Here is a 17,883-nt window from a genome sequence, read left to right on the forward strand (position 1 = left end):
AAAAAAAAGAATAGAAAACATCAAAGTTTTGTTTTCTGAAACTTTTGCTTCAGTCATATTTATGTTCATAAGCATATGAATGTGCTAGTTTGGTCATAATGTAAAATTTTTAAAAATACAAAAACCATGATAAATAAAAGATGATGTGATATAACAATACTAGAAATGGAAATATTTAAATGTGGTAGCCCTGATACAGTAACAAAATTTTCTGTATAACTTTAATGGGCTTATTTATTAATGTAACTATTATCTTTTTCTATTTTGTTGCTGCAATTATCAGATTTCCAAGCCAAGTAAGTATTATTTTCATTAAGGAAAAAAAAGGATACAGATAAAGTCAAAACTTAGAAATTCCCTATTAATATACTCTTACCTGTTGGTAATCCTTTTCCTCTCAATCGGTCTCGAATAGCCTGGCTTCGATCAGGCTTTTGTTCACTGTTACAGGAAAGGTGATCTGTCTGTATACAGGTAATCAAAAATCAAGTTTGACAAAAGAATCCACTTTCTTTTCATGGTAATTGTCCACAGAGTGACACTAGTTACACAGTTTTTGGAGAGGCTCACATTTAGTAAAGAGTTACATTCCACATCCTATTGTTAATTTGTACTTGCTGGATAAGATTTATATAGCTTCATTTTGGTCAATTCATCTTCAGGAAATTAAAAGTCAAGAAACAGTCACCAAGATGCATTCTGCTAACTAAGGCACAAAATTAGCCAGATTAAACTAATTAAAATGAGTTCCACTTGAAAACAGTGAATGTGAGGGTTTTTTTTTCCCCAACTGATAACTATTTTCATATCTCAAGTTAAATTAAAATTTAAAACCACATTAATTCTGGATATAGTAAAGTTTTCTACTGATGATAACTATGCACTGAAGGTATTAAGATCTCTTGAAATAATTTTATAGATTTTGCCTATCAGAAATTACATTTGAGAAATGCTATGTCTATAAAATAAATGGACAGATTGAGGGATAACAATTAAATAGAAATTAATGCTTCTTTCATAACGAAATGTTATATAACATAGGTATATAAACATGAATAACTTTAATGAAGGGTATTTATTGAGAAATGGTATTTATTGAAAAAGGGTATTTATTGAAAATGGCCGAACTCCATATTACAAGGGATGAAAAGTTATCCAGTACACTGGGTTTACTCAGATGACCAATTCTAGGACAGACTTCAATAAATAAATGTACAAAGAGAGAATGGGAAATTATTTACACATGGCACCAAAAACACACAGATATATGTGGCTGTTTATACACACATACATATGTTTTAATATTTCTCTATTATTAGGGTACAATCTATTTGAGTACAGATTAAAAACTCATACCTAAGGTAATTTGTTTGAGGCTCTGGCATTATGCTTCCTAATATAAGGGGCCTTAAATGGAAATATTTCTGAAATGTTATCATTTAAATTGAACAAATGATATTCTTTCAGATTGCACCATATCATCAGTAACTAAAGAGAAAGAGAACATATTGCACCTTTGGGGTTCTCTGCATTGAAGCTGCTATTAAAAAGTAACAGTATGGGATCTAGCATAGCTCAGAGGTTTGAGCTCCTGCTTCCCACGAACGAGGTCTGAGTTCAATCCTCACAATCTCCTAAAAACCCTGCTCCTTCCCATTTCACTGCATTTATCTAAGCTCATCTCCCTCTGCTTAGAATCTAGGTTATGCTTGCTATCTAGCCTACAAGATTAGTTCAAAGCGCTATTTTCAATAAAGTCATAACTTGTATATATTCCCCTCAAACATTCATAGATTTTAAAAAATTAGTTACTTATCATAGCCTTCTTTGTATTTTAGAATTAAGCAGATACTTAAAACACTTCAGATAAGTGCTCCTAGAAGGCAGATAAAACATTTTTAAAAATTTTATGACTTTTACAATATGTAGCAGTTCTCAAGAAGGTTATCAAAAAACATCTCTCGGCATAATATGAACAAAATGCTAGTCTTAAAGGGATGGATATCCAGGACAATTACTGGATGGGTGCTAGACTTTCATTGGGGAATATTTATTCATAAAAAATACTCTTCATTAAAAAAAAAACACTAGTACCAGCAATTTTACCATAGGAGTAAAATTGGCAAGCAGCATAAAAGTCTTAAAGGAGATGTAGTATCACAGAAAGATCTCTGGGCTGACTAATAGGAAACATAAATGCCATAAACTGTTTGGGTCTCAATTTCCTCATTTAGTACAAATTAACATTTCTCAAAAGAATTTTTATATAATATTAGTATTATGAGAAGATTTGTGAGAAAGACCTCTGGGGTCAAATAGCTTGAGGAAATGTTTCATCTAAATATACCCCTTTTGAAGGTTAGTAATATACACTAGCATGAGAAGTTCTGCAGTGGAAAATATATTTAATTTTCTTTAAGTAGTTTTACCTCAAGATTATTTGTTCATAGTAGAAATTTTTAATAAAAATCATTTGAAAATATGTGGGAAACTTTGTTTCAATAAATATTTAGTAGGATTAACTTTGTTCAAGAAAAAAATTATGTGCAGAAATACAAACAAATAATAAAGCTGAAACTGCTCTAGCTAAGGAAAAGAAATGGGCAGCCAAGAGCCCCACTCATTCAGCCTCTATTACCTATATTCTACTCCACAGAAGCACAGGCTCCAGAGGTACAGTTCACAAGCCATTTGTCTAGAAGATCCCTAAGACCTGTTTCTTATCAAGTGGCAAAGTGCATATACTACTGCCAACCAAATAACATATAACATTAAGACTTTGGTACTAAATCCCTGCGGGAGAGGGGAGGAATTAAGAGGAAGCTAGCAAGAACACTACAAAAAGTGGCAAATTTATAGCCCACACATAGGAGAAGGATCACTCAGAGACTGTAACTCCAAAGGGTAAGGATAGACAATGTTTAGATCCAGATCATATATCAAAACCTACGGAGGAGAAGCAGGTGGGAGCTTAAAGTATGTCAGCACTAGCAGAATACTCTTCAATCAATCATTATGTTGACTGAGACAGAAGTTTCTCTATCTTCATGATTAAGACCAGGGATCTAAACTTATCCAAAAAGCTAGAGAGGCACCACTTGTCACTATTGGAATGGCGGGTTTTGCAGCAATTGTAGCATATGGATTATCAAACTGAAGAGAAGGGGAAACACTAAAATGCCATTCACCTGATCCACATGTGTGTGGCAGTCCAAGGCTTGTTGTGGAAACAGCGCTTGGTATGGACTAATTAAATGTATTGGGAATAATGGGCAAAACCCAAATGTTGGAGATTTGGACTCGAAGGGTATCGGGAATAAAAGAAAGAGAAAATGAAGAAGAAAACAAAGAGAAAGAACGAGTGAGAGAAAAAGAACAAGAGAGCTGGGATCAGGGGGTCTGCGAGTAATAACTCCTCAGGCAACTTTATTGTTTACAAGGGGCTCTTTATATACCCCAGTGTACGTGACAACAAGCAGGCATACTTAGCCTACATGCCAGTAAGCACAAACATAGCGTACATGACATTTAGCAGCAACACGTATTAACTATCAGCATTACCCATAGTCTAAGGAATTTTTAAAAATCTTATCTGAAGGTACAAAGTCTAAGTGTTCTATTCACTACAAAAGGTATGTGCTCATCTTTTCTTTCAGCCTTTAACAGCTTCATCCCATGTACCAGGAAATCTTAATTACCGCATTCCTTAGGGTACAAGCATAGCCATGGAGACAGCACTAGCATGGAGACAGCATGTCTCTCCTTGAGAGGCCACTGTGCCTCAGTTTCCAACACCCAAACTTTAGAAGAAGAGATGCTGGCTTAGTCTCAATCATGGTATTTGCTTTAGTTAGACACCTCAAATTGAGATTACATATATTTGCTGAAAGAAATCATTTGAGTAGGTTCAGACAATAACATGGTATTTTGAATATTGGTTGTCTTTCTTTCAGGCTTGATTTGCCTAGAGATCAAATTACTAGTGACTAGTTTACTAACTAAGTCATTCAGGGGAGTCAAGTTAACATATAAGAAATTTTCACCCAAATTCTCATGATAATGGTAAAATATCCACATTCTTAAACTCTTATGCTGAAATTGTTCTAAAAAAGACAATAGGCCAATGCTGAAGTACTTCCAGTTTCTGCAGAATGTCACACTGGTTGTTATGTGAGAGTGCTGCTTACCCCAATTTAAAATTTTTCTGCCTTCCTTGTAGACTGGTTTCTAGGGCTGGTGGACTCTTAAAGAACCCTCTCAGAAAGGTGCATGGAATATAACAATGTAATGCTTCCCACAACTGAAAACGTCTGTATATTTAAACCAAACCTAAAAACCTGATAACAGAGCTGCTTAGTAGTAGTATTTATTTTAGAATCATACTTAAAAATAAACATGAGAATAATTTAATATGGATTTCTGCTTAGCTATTTTGTAATTATAGGATTATATTTTTGCTGCTGTTATTAGAATAATTTTTAAATGTCATCCTGAAATAGAAATATGTATTTAAAGTGCTAATCCAAAAGCTAACAAGGACTTTAAATGTGCATAGTATGTTTATTTTCTCTGTAAGAGTCACAGATGTGAAACAACACATTACTTGTATTGGAGGTGATTAATGACTAATGAGTAAGTTGGTTTGGTCAGACATTGTACACAAACTTGACATATAGAAAAACAAAAACAAAACCAAAAACATCCAGGGAATACCTAAACCAGAATGAATAGAACAGAATAGAATTTAAGAAATGTAGAGCAGAGATGGGACTATTGGACATCGGTTTGTTCTAGTTGGGATTCTTCACATCCAAGTCAAAAAGAATATGGAAGAGTCCAAGTTTTGGGGCAATCTGGCAAGGATACGAACATCTCCCTACATACCAGATGTAAGAGCCCAAAGAAGGTAAGGAGGGCTTGGGGAATAGCTATAGGATCCAGACAAATGAGTGGCAAAGACTGAGTTATCAAGTAATACAAAGTACATATAAATATTTCCAAAACCCATTTTGTATATCAAAGCATTTCCCCCTAGGTACCCACAAGAAATAGAACCACTTGCTTAAACCTCCTTAGAACAATGTAAGAGAGGAGGAAAAAAAAAGAGACATTTCCAGTACTACCATGCTATATTTAATATTTTCAGGAAAACATTTCTTAAAAAAAAGACAACACATAAAATCTGGGGGACTATGTTATTGGAACAGGTCTCTAAACTTGAAACATCAGGCAACATCAGGCAAGAAATTCAATTTCCCATTCCTAGTCTTCATTGAGAAAATGATCTCTATGATACATCTTTAAATTAAAGAAAATTCTGTGATATGCTACTTAAAACTTAAAATATGGCTATATTTACCAATTGGAACTGTAGCTTACCCCAGAAAGATTTCCCAGAACCAGTTTTACCAACTGTTTCACGTAGGAAAACGAAGGTGCACAATTGGAATTCCTAATGTGGGCACTGCAAGCATCCAGGACAGTCCGAACAGAAACCCGAGCGTAAACGACATCCTCACACATTCCAAGCAATATGCTGTTGAGGTGATCTCCAAGCTTGATAGGCTGATTACAAAGAAAGGACAGCCATGTTGATAAATATGAGTAAATATTATCTAACATGATAAGCCATGCCAGGGATCATGGGAATCCAAACACACTTCAAATACTTGGAAGAAATGAATTTTCAATACAGTGGCATATATATTTTACTGCATTTTACCTTTTCGTATTGCAAAAATTTTATTAGCAGAAGATGGTTAAAATAAGTCACCCAAAATAGAAATTACTACAGAAAAATTTTCTTTTTTTGGTATGATATAGAAATGGAATTATTTGGTTATTCAAATATTTTGATTAACAGTTACTATATAACATTTTAAAATGAATAATTAACTTATGCATGATAAAATGTAATATATTCAATATATTAAGTGTAATTTGATACTCTCATAACTTAAATGAGATTTCAAATATTGCAATACTGAAATGATTCAAGATCGTCTAAATATAAATTCTCATTATACTGGTACAACACAGAAGACTGGATATGAGATTTTCTAATTAGATAAATTAATGGAACATTATATCCAAATGGCTAATAAGTGTATAAAAGGGTGATAAACTTCATTCACTATGGAAATACAAATTAAAACCACAACAAGAAGCCACACTCAACAATTTGTTTTGTAATATACCAGCAACTAATACTTCACCCATGGTGATGGTGTTTAAATTGGTACATCCTCTTTGATATTTGGCATAATCTATTACATGTGCCTCCCCCCAAGACCCTGCACTTCTTGTCCATTTGGGTATAATTTCATACTTTAGGTCTTAGCTCAGATGTCGTAGCCTTTAAGAAACCTTTCCTAACCCTCCAAATCTATGTTTAGAGACCAAACTCTTTTTCTATAAGACCCTCTATTTTCCCTAACATAGCATTTATCGCATTGTGTTGTAACTGGTTATTTACTTGTCTGTATCCTCCAAAAAACTACAGGCATAGGCCATTATATTCCTGAAGTCTAGTTTAGTGTCTGACATAAGGTAGGAGCTAAATAAATACTTTTGAATTAATATTATTTCCAAAATGATTATTGTTGATCTTGACTTTATTTCCAAATTACCAGAAAAAATACATAGCGTAAATTATAGACTGTGATCACATTTTACATGTAGTTAGGTTGCATAATATATTTGATACCATTACCTCCAGTAAAAATTTAACTTTATTCTTTATTTATAGAACTGAAATAAAGCAGAGAAATTTTACATCATTTTTCATGACGTAAAATGAGACCAAACCAAATTCAAGAATATCATTTACCATTCAAGGAACCGAAGGTATTTGCATTTAGGGAAAAAAAAACAACTCAAATGCTTGTTACTTCTTAAATTTAATTAAAAAAACAACAATAAGAACAAAAAACCACCTCGTCTATTTTATTTTTTTAATTCTAAGTGTCTGAAATAAAACCCAATTCTATAAGTTAAATATTTTGCATTGATAGAATATAGCTATTTTTCTATTACTAATTACTATTTTCTACTATATTTATATTAGGTCTTCAAGAATCAAAAATATTTAAGAAGATTAAATGCAAAAACTTTTTTTGTTTTAGAGAAGTTGTGTGTTTATAATAAAATCATGCATAAAATACAAAGTCCTCACATACCACCCTATTATTAGCATCTTGCACTAGTGTGGTATATTTGTTATAATTCATGAAAGAACAGTTTTATAATTGTGATAGCCCATCATTTACAATAGGGTTCACTGTGTAGTTCTACAATTAGTCCTGTGTTGGTTTACCTTTTTAAAAAAAATTTTATTCTGGTAACATACAACCTAAAATTTAACCACATTCATATATATAATTCAGCACTGTTAATCACAATGCTGTGCTACCATCACCACCATCTATTACCAAAACTTTATAATCAACCCAAATAGAAAGTGTAAAATTTAAACTTTAACTCCCCATTCCCTACACATACCCCACCTGGTAACCTATATTCAACTCTCTGATGCTATGAGTTTGTTTTTCTAATTATTTCATATCAGTGTGATCATACAATATTTTTCCTTTTGTGGCTGGCTTTAAATTCAACAAACTTTTGAAAAGAACTGGAAACAGATCAATGGTTATAAAAGCATAAGACCTCAGAAAGTGTTAATTTAATATCTTGGCCTGCTACTGTAGGATGTAGTGAAGTAAAATTTTGAAATGATAAAAGAAAAAAATGAGGAAGTTCTCGTATGCTATATTCTGATACATAGCTAGGGCTACTATTCCTACAGTTTCTGTACCAATAAATGTATCTCTTTCAATAAAAGAATGGATTATCAAGGACATTTACAACTTCTCTTAGCCATTAAATTAATTAAAGCACATTCTCATTTCTCTTGCTATTAATATAATTTTTTTAAGAGGACAGCTACATCTGACAGATTGAGTTGTACAGACCTGGATGGCTATTGCTATATTTCTAAGAATATTTCAAGACTAATTTCTTCAGTGCTTTATTATTAGATCATTCAAGTGTAACATTACTTAGATAAACAACAAGTATAGAAACTCTGGAACACATATAAAAGTAAGTGGAAGAGCTTTTTAAAAAGCGTAAAATTATACAATTGTAAACATTTAGCAAATGTAAAAATCTGACTTACTTGGCTCTGAGGTACTTCATGATCAGCCCCCCAATACAATGTCATTCCAAGTGAATAAATATGAATCTAGGAATAGAATTTTTTAAAAAATCATTTCACAGTAAAAGAAAATAGCACATTTAGCAAATACTACCCATTCATAATTTTTTGTTCCAAAGTATAACATACAATTTGAGTATATCATTTTTATTAGTTTTTATTTATTCTAAAAGTACTTTATGCAAATTTAAGAAAATAGGAAAAATATATTATTTCCCTCTTCTTTTACAAAAGGTAAGAAACTTTAAAAATTATTCAGCTCCTTGAATTTTTAACTTAATAGAGATACTGCCACATCAATATTTAGAAATCTTCTCATTCTTTTAAATGTAGCATAAGATTCCATTGCGTGGCTGTAGCATTGTTTATTTAATCAATCTGCTATTAATAGACAATTAGGTTGTTTCCAAACTTTTGCTATTATAAAGAATGCTTCAACAAACAGCTCTGTTATATGTCATTTTGTAGGTGAAGGTGTTTCTCTGAGATTATCTGGGATTATGGAAGGAAGAGTAAATCACCCATAGCTCTGAAACATTTGGTCAGATTTCCCCTACAAAGAAATTGTATCATTTTGTATTTATACCAGCAACATCTAAAGGTTTTTTTCACCAGCCTTGCTTTTGGATTTTTGCCAATTTGAAAAATAGGAAACAATCTCATTGCTATCCATCTATCCATCTATCTATCTTTCTAGACTTCTATAAAATACTAGTAGAGGAAACTGTATAGACATACTCCATTAATCTGGATGCTATAAACAGTGTTATACTGGTCAAGTAATTGAACAATATTTCATCTCAAGCTTTTGTCTCTATAAAATGAAAATATAAAATCTTCTTTAGAGCACAATAGTGAAATTAAATGCCATTAAAATGGAAAACATAAAAGCACTTGACAGTAGTGTCTTTTCTCATTGCTTTTCCTTCCCTCTATTCTTACAATCATGCCTGTAGTAAAATGTCTGCTAAGAGGAAATTGAAAGATTTCCTCATAGGAGAAGATCTTGACCTACAAATTCAGCTTCTCAGTATGAAAGATACTATTTCTAAATACATACACACATGAATTATGCTTTTTTGGGGGGATGGTTAAAATTCTGCTTTCCTCAAACTCAGCATGTAAATGCAATGCCTTCCCCCCAGCGTGGGACATGACACCCGGGGATGAGCCTCCCTGGCAACGAGGGACCACTATCAACTACCAACTGATGATGCAACTGGAAAATGACCTTATACGGAAGGTTCAATGCGGATCAGCAGAATATCCATGTCTACATAAAATACCATGACTTTAAAATGCTGTTTGACCTAAAGTAAGGGGGAAATGGAAAGGAGAAATGAGTTTATATGGCTACGAGTTTCTAAAAAAGAGTCTGGAGGCTGGCAGAAGGTTTGCCCTCATGCACAACTGAGCAGAGTCAGAGAGACAGATAAAGCAGATACAACCCCCAGATATTGGTTCCTTTGAGGGCTAAAGAGACCCATGGGAGTTATGGTCATGGCCGATGGGGTTAACTACCAGGGCAGATGGCCCCTCTTTGGAAATGGTGTTTATGTGTGATGAATCTGGACTCAGATGGGATCTCCCTTCATAAGACTTTCATGCTAATGTGCTGGAGGTGCAGTTAATGTTGGGGTTTAAGATATATTTAGGGGATTTGAATCTCTGGACTGACAATGTGATAGCCAGATCCTGAGCCTCAACAGACTCCAGCACCTACAATCTGATTTATTGGACTTACCACACTCAGCTAAGATGGAGGTGAAGAAGGACAACCACCACACCATGGAGCCTAGAGTGATTACAACTGAAAATGGGAGGATTGCATCCAGCATCCAGGTGGAATCTGAGCCTCCTCTTGACATAAAGGTGCAATGGACACAACCAATCCAGTGTCCACATAGAAGAGGTGGCAGTGGATTGGGAAAAGTGGACATAATGGACAAAGGGTATGGGGAAAGGCAGGAAGAGATGAGAGGTGGAGGCGTCTTCGGGACATGGAGCTGCCCTGGATGGTGCTTCAGAGGTAATCACCGGACATTGTAAATCCTCACAGGGCCTACATGATGGAATAGAGGAGAGTATGGGCCATGATGTGAACCAATGTATATGAGGTGCAGAGGTGCCCAAAGATGTATTTACCAAATCCAATGGATGTGTCATGATGATGGGAACGAGTGTTGTTGGGGGGGGGGGGAGAGGGGGGGTGGGGGGGTGGGGTTGAATGGGACCTCACATATATATTTTTAATGTAATATTATTACAAAGTCAATAAAAAATAAAAAAATTAAAAAAAAAAAAAAATTCTGCTTTCCATGCCTATTAGCTATATTTGTGAATGTTTTAAACAGTTTTTTTTTTTAAATAGGAGTCAGTATGTATAATAAACTATGTCCTAAAATCCAAGTAATTATCTTCCTGATTTAGAAAAAAAAAATTATTATTAGGTGTATCCTATTCCCCTGTAGGGATAAAAGGGAAAAAACCACTTGACCTGCATTTATTCTTTTATATATACACACACACACACCCAGAAAACCTAAAACATTCCCTGTAACATAACCTTAATTCTGTTTTGAAATTATTTATCAGGAGACACATGTTTTTAAAAAGTTTTATTTTATTTATTTATCTCTCCCCACCCCCTCATTGTTTGCACTTGCTGTGCCTGTTTGTCTTCTTTGTTTCTTTAGGAAGCTCTGGGACTCGAACCTGGGAACTCCAATGTGGGTAGGAGGCACCTACTCCTTTAAGACACCTCGATTCCCTGCTTTGTTTAGGTCTCTTGTTATGTTTTTCCTCAAGTCTCTTGTCATCTTGTCACATCAGCTTACCACGCCTGTCCGTTGTGCCAGCTCACTATCCTGCTCATCATCATTAGGAGGCACTGGGAACCTCTGCTCCTTGCTTTGTTGTGTCTCTATGTTTTTCTTCTTGTGTCTCTTGTCGTGTCATCTTGTGTCAGCTTGCTGTGCCTGCCTGTCGTGCCAGCTCACTGTCTTCTTTAGGAAGCAATGGGAACTGAACCACAGACTTCCCATGTGGTTGGTAAAAGCCCAATTGTTTGAGCTACATCTGCTTCACGAGGCACACACTCTTAAATACTTATTTAAAATAAATATTATTCTAAAAAACAATCTAAATGTTAAAATCAACTAATGTGAAACATCAATCTCTTTTTATCTTATAACTTTGGACGAGGACTTAAAAATGTTATTTATAATTATAGTCTGTATCATCTTTTTGTTGCAGAAAAAGATTTTAAATATAGAAAGTAGGGGAGAAAAAGGGAGGCAAAGTAGCCATTCAAAAATCCAACCCTTAGAAATGTCCACTGTTAACAGTTTTGTGTGGGCGGTGGACTTGGCCCAGTAGTTAGGGTACCCGTCTACCAAATGGGAGGTCCGTGGTTCAAACCCCGGGCCTCCTTGACCCATGTGGAGATGGCCCATGCGCAGTGCTGATACATGCAAGGAGTGCTGTGCCACGCAGGGGCGTCCCCCGCGAAGGGGAGCCCCATGTGCCAGGAGTGTGCCCCAGAAGGGGAGCCACCCAGCGTGAAAGAAAGTGCAGCCTGCCCAGGAATGGTGCTGCACACACAGAGAGCTGACACAACAAGATGACGCAACAAAAAGAGACACAGATTCCCGTGCTGCTGACAACAACAGAAGCGGACAAAGACGACGACGTAGCAAATAGACACAGAGAACAGACAACCAGGGTGGGGGGAGGGGGAGAGAAACAAATAAATAAATCTTTAAGAAAAATAGTTTTGTGTGATCTTCCATATATATAGTCCTTTTTGCATAGAGTATTATGATTATACTAAATGCTCCATTTGTCATGCGCTTCATTTTCTAATTTTATTGCACTATTATCAGTGGACACGGTTGTACTACATCAACTGTATTTAGCCTTCTTTTGTAGCATTCTTTGTCTTCCTTTCCCCCTTTCCTCCCCTCCCTGCTTAGACTAGTAGAAGAAAGGAAGACAAATATGAGTAGAGAGCTATGTGTTAGAAAGACATATGGAGATTACAATGGGGTCAGAGAAAGCTTTAAATCTACAGTAAAATTAGCTAAGCAATGAGAGAATGGGACGAGTGGAAATGGCATGAGGGTTTGTGGAAAGAATATTCTAGGTTGAAAGAAAGAATGCAAAGGCTGAGAAGAAAGCACTGAAGTGGATTCAGAATGGCTGAAGTAAAGACAGCTCAGAGACAAGGCTGCATACTACATGAAGACCTTGAAGGCCATGTTAACAAGTCTAGAGTTGATTCAAGGGAAAGGGAGAAGGTGAACACTTATAAGCAAGGAAGAAACAAGATCAAATAAGGATTTTCAAAACTGTACTGACTACAGTTTACAACAGAAAGAAAGCTAGAGAATAATCTAGGGATTGAAAAACATAGTGAACCCAGAGGTGGATGAGGATTGCAATACAAATACAAGAATGCTCTTCTATGAACTAGATCAAATGTACATCACTATTACAAGGTAGTGGGAAGAGGATGTGGTTCAATCAATTGACCCCCTGCCTACCACATGGGAGGTACCTGGATTCAGTTCCCATTGCCTCCTAAAGAAGACGAGCTGACATAACGGTCAGGGACAGTGAACTGACCCAACAAGATGGTGCAACAAGAGGCCCAGGGAAAACATATTGAGAGACACAACGAAGCAGGGAGTAGAAGTGGCTCAAGCAATTAGGTGCCTCCTTTCCGCTCAGAGGTCCCAAGTTTGTTTGGTTCACGGTAAAAAGAAGACCAGCACATAACAAACAAACATAGCAAATACAACAAGGGGGTGGGGAGAAATAAATAAGTCTTAAAACACAAAACAAAACAAAACCAAGGTAGTTAAGAATATGGTGATGCATGGGAAAAATACAATTAATACAACTTATGGACTACAGTTAACAGCAATATTGTAATATTCTTGCATCAATGTCAAAGAAGGTACCCTATCAATGTTAAGGGTCAATAATAGGGGGTTATGGGATATTTTTCTTTTGGACTACGGAAAACATTCAAAGGTTTACTGGAGTGATGACTGTAGAACCCTGATGAAAGTGAGAGCTACTGAGTACACACTTTGCATGGAAAGTACAAGGCATGGTATTGTATAACACAGTGAACCATGTGATGGAAGATGGACTGTGGTTAACAGTACAAATAGGAGAGTGTTTTCTCATGAAATAACAAATGTACAATAATAATACAAAGTGTTAATAATAGGAAGTTTATGGAAAAATATACCAAATGTATGCTACGGACTATAGTTAGTGGTAATTACATATCTGTAAAATGAAGGGCTTTTTCTGGTTGATTTTCACCGCCAGTTTTTCAAAATTAACCTCATGGCATGAACTCTCAGGAAGGAACTTCATAGCCAACTGGCCTCTCAAAAGACAGCTATACCTCATTCAAAATGAGGCTGCTGGGAAGCGGACTTGGCCCAATGGAGAGGGTGTCCGCCTACCACATGGCTGTCCGCGGTTCAAACCCCGGACCCGTGTGGAGCTGGTCCATGTGCAGTGCTGATGTGCGCAAGGAGTACCCTGCCACACAGGGGTGTCCCCCGCATAGGAGAGCCCTATGCGCAAGGAGTGTGTCCCGTAAGGAGAGCCGCCCAGAGCGAAAGAAAGTGCAGCCTGCCCAGGAATGGCCTGGCACACAAAGAGAGCTGACACAGCAAGATAATGCAACAAAAAAAAAACAGAGTCCTGTGCCCCTGACAACAACAGAAGCGGACAAAGAAGAACACACAGCAAATAGACACAGAACAGACAACTGAGGCAGGAGGGGGCGGGGAGGGGAGAGAAATTAAACAAAACAAAACAAAACAAAATGAAGATGCTATTTGGGAACATCAGTATTCTCATTAGACTGCAATCAACCCCAAGGATGCGTTCGAAAATGTCACATCTTTACTAATTTTCATCAAATATCCTTCCTCATTCTGCAACTTTGTTTTGCATTTTAGTATCTCCACACAAGAGCTTCGGCATAGCATTGATAGATAGGGCCATTGTGCCTATATATATATGCTGCCCACCAACTTTCAAATCCTGATGTAAAAAGGGTGAAACTTTAAAAAGAGCTGAATTTCTATAGAACTTTGTAAATACCACATCCCCAGTATTTAAAAATTTAAAATTTTAATTATGTTATTACATGTTGGACTTCGCCACTGGAAAAATCCTGGAGTTCCATTTGTTTATTTTTAACTAGCTTTTAACAAACATATTTATTAAATGTATGAATGAATGAATGGGAAGGAAGGGATAGAGGATGGATTGGTAAGATTTAACAGAATATATGCAGTATAACAGTTAAGGACATCTGGTCTTTTAATAAGTTCAGTTGAGTCTTCTGCTAAGGTTGGGAATGTGAAGCTACTAGTAATGTCCTTTTTTTAATTTTTAAAAATTTATTGAAGTTTATCACTCATGCATACTAGCAATGTCCTTTTAAACATGACTCTTGATTTTGAAAAAGCTCAGAGATGGTAAGAGTCAAATTCCTGGTATTTAAAATGTACAAATTAATTAGTAGCAATGAACACTGAAACCAAGATTTCCTTTAGTTTATCAGGAATGTAGTACAAATCCTTGGTATCAATATTATTTTTTTTACAAAAATTAATTTACTTATTATTTTTAATTTATTTCTCTCCCCTTCCCTGCCCCCTACTCCCCAGTTGTCTGCTTGCTGTGTGTTCTTCTGTGTTCACTTGTATTCTTGCCAGTGGCATTGGCAACCTGTGTCTCCTTTTGTTGCGTCATCTTGCTGCGTCAGCTCTCCATACGTGCAGTGCCACCCCGGGCAGGCTGCGCTTTTTTTTGCCCTGGGCGGCTCTCCTTATGGGGCGCAGTCCTTGTGTATGGGGCTCCCCTATGTGGGGACACCCCTGCTTGGCAAGGCACTCCTTGCGTATATTAGCACTGCGCGTGGGCCAGCTCCACAGGGGTCTAGAGGCCTTGGGTTTGAACCTTGGACCTCCCATGTGGTAGGTGGATACCCTATCCGTTGAGCCAAATCTGCTTCCCTGTATCAATATTCTTGAATGAGAAATCACAAGACTTTGACTCAGATTCTAATCTCCTTAGAACTAGTTTTGAAAGAAATGACCCATCCCACCCCGAAAAGCACGCCATGTGATAGGCAAGTAGGCAATTACCTAATAAAAAAGAAATGCCTGAGGACAAAAAGCTAAGGGTGACTTGTAAAAACAAGTTTAGTAATTAGAAGGGACATGCTACCTTGAAAAGTGAAAGTTTAAAGTAAATAAAATAAAGTACCTATTTATACAGCTAGTAGAAGGTAAATATTTCCACACAACTGTATGTGTACACTTAACAAAATACTTTTAAGCACATGTCCCTTGAAGGAAGGGAACACTGTCATGTGTCAAGACCTTACTATATACTATTACTCATGTATTATGCAGGTATTGAGAGTTATTAAAATGTTATTATATATACCATCTACAGCAAACATTTATTAAGTGCTAGGACAATGTAATATCCTTAACCCTGAAATTTATGAACTTCTGTTATCTTCTGATTCTTCCAAATATCTTTGCCACACTGAAACCAGAATACTGGACTACATGGCTACTCATTGGATCTTTGCTTTATATTTATGTTGTAAAACAGTGTTGTAATCTCTGATTTCTTTGTATTTAGAATTAATTACACTGGAAATTTTGAGGCTAAGGTAAGCTAGAAGTTCCAATTAGACTCATAAAAGCAGCTTTAACAATTCCACACCTCTTCTATTACCAACACTTGCTCCTAGACAGCATAATAAAGTGGCTTCCAAAAAACATGATCCTAAGCTTGAGGTGATTTACTTGGTTGAAGATCTTGAATCTTAGAAGACAAATGAAGGAAGAAGGCAGTACATCAGAAAAAGCACTTGTCAACCCGGCTAGTAAGAGGAGAATCAATTGATGGATCTGGAACCTGGCAAGAAGTCCACGTGGACATCAACACCCCCAAGATGGCTGCTGGAAGAGCCACCCCCAGACTCTGCCATTCAGAACAAGATTTCCTCTGGGAGCCAGGAGGAGGCTCAGATATTCCCTCAAAGTCTTTATCATTGAGCCCTCACGGTGGATTGATGGGTGGGGTAATCAATCAAAACAGCAAACAGCTGGGACTCCTCCTATGAGATTAGCAAAGGGGTGGAATAATTAATTGTTCAAAAAGCAGGCTCAAGGCCTGAACTTTCTCTTGCCTTTGCACCCCTGTTCCTGCCTTCTGCACCCTGCTCTCTCCATTTTTACCCTGCCATGGTCACCATATAGTGGGGAATTGTAATCTGTAAATCAGCCTACTTTATCACTTTTCAGCCCCTTCCTCTTTACCTGGAACCCATGTTATATAAAAAATACAGGGGGAAGCGGATGTGGCTCAACTGATGGAGCTTCCATCTACCACATAGGAGGCCCACGGTTTGATACCCAGGACCTCCTGGCTCGTGTGGCGGGTTGGCCCATGTGCGCAAGGAGTGCTGCCCCACGCAGGGGGATGCTGCCCTGTGCAGGAGTGACCCCTGTGTAGGGAGTGCTCCCCATGCAGGGAGAGCCACCCCGCGCAGAAGTGCAGCCCGCCCAAGAGTGGTGTCACCCACACGGAGAGCTGACGCAGCAAGATGACACAACAAAAAGAGACACAGATTCCTGGAGCCGCCTAATGAGAATACAAGTAGACGCAGGGGAGCGCACGGCAAGTGGACACAGAGGGCAGACAATTGGGGGGGGATAAATAAATCTTAAAAAAAAAAAAATATATATATATATATATATAACACGGATTTCCATATGCCCCATTCCCTCCCCTCCCACACATAATGGGAAAATTTTCAGGGTTCATTGTATCTATACCTTATAGCTATTGTCTCCCTTCACTGGTTGTTGATACCTCCCAAAATTCTGAACCACCTTATGGAATATAAAAGGTAAAAAACCTAATTCACTCTACCAATTTTTGTCAGCCTTTTTTCAGATCCACAATTGATAGCTCAAATCAAGATGCAGTCCTCCATTTTAATCATCACACACATACTCCATCTCTGAGAGGAAAAACATTTTTGCCCATTGTCTAGAGAAGGATAAATTGGTACAGTCCCTCTAGAAGGTCACTAGGTAATGTGTATCAAAATTTAATATGCATGTACTTTTGCTTTAATAATTTTACTATTAGGAAATTTCTAGACAGGTTAATTTCCACACTTTTTATTTTCCAGTTTTTTTTTTTTGGTCTTTATTTTTTAATATTACATTAAAAAATATGAGGTCTCCATATACCCCCCACCCCCTCACCCCACTCCTCCCCCCCATAACAACATCCTCCTCCATCATCATGAGACATTCATTGCATTTGGTGAATGCATCTCTGAGCACCACTGTACCTCATGGTCAGTGGTCTACATCATTGCCCACACTCTCCCACAGTCCACCCCATGGGCCATGGGAGGACATACAATGTCCGGTAACTGTCCCTGCAGCACCACCCAGAACAACTCCAAGTCCCGAAAACACCCCCACATCTCATCTCTTCCACTCCCTACCCTCAGCAGCCACCATAGCCACTTGCTCCACACCAATGCCACATTTTCTTTGATTACTAATCACAATAGTTCATGAATAGAATATCAG

At 37.0% G+C, this 17,883-nt stretch overlaps 1 protein-coding gene across 16 annotated transcripts in view; it reads right to left on the reverse strand.

Moving 5' to 3' along the window:
- The window catches only part of PTPN13 (protein tyrosine phosphatase non-receptor type 13), a 212,160-nt gene that overhangs the window by 128,608 nt on the left and 65,669 nt on the right, over positions 1-17,883 (reverse strand). For all 16 annotated transcript variants that reach the window (XM_058295887.1, XM_058295971.1, XM_058295896.1 and 13 more), the window contains exons 4-6: positions 8,177-8,242; positions 5,380-5,565; positions 377-464 (exon numbers count right to left, since the gene is read on the reverse strand). In XM_058295887.1, coding sequence (XP_058151870.1) covers positions 377-464; positions 5,380-5,565; positions 8,177-8,242 — 340 coding nt within the window. The remainder of the gene's footprint in view (positions 1-376; positions 465-5,379; positions 5,566-8,176; positions 8,243-17,883) is intronic.

Source organism: Dasypus novemcinctus, chromosome 1 (assembly GCF_030445035.2).
Source record: "Dasypus novemcinctus isolate mDasNov1 chromosome 1, mDasNov1.1.hap2, whole genome shotgun sequence".
Taxonomy (NCBI): domain Eukaryota; kingdom Metazoa; phylum Chordata; class Mammalia; order Cingulata; family Dasypodidae; genus Dasypus; species Dasypus novemcinctus.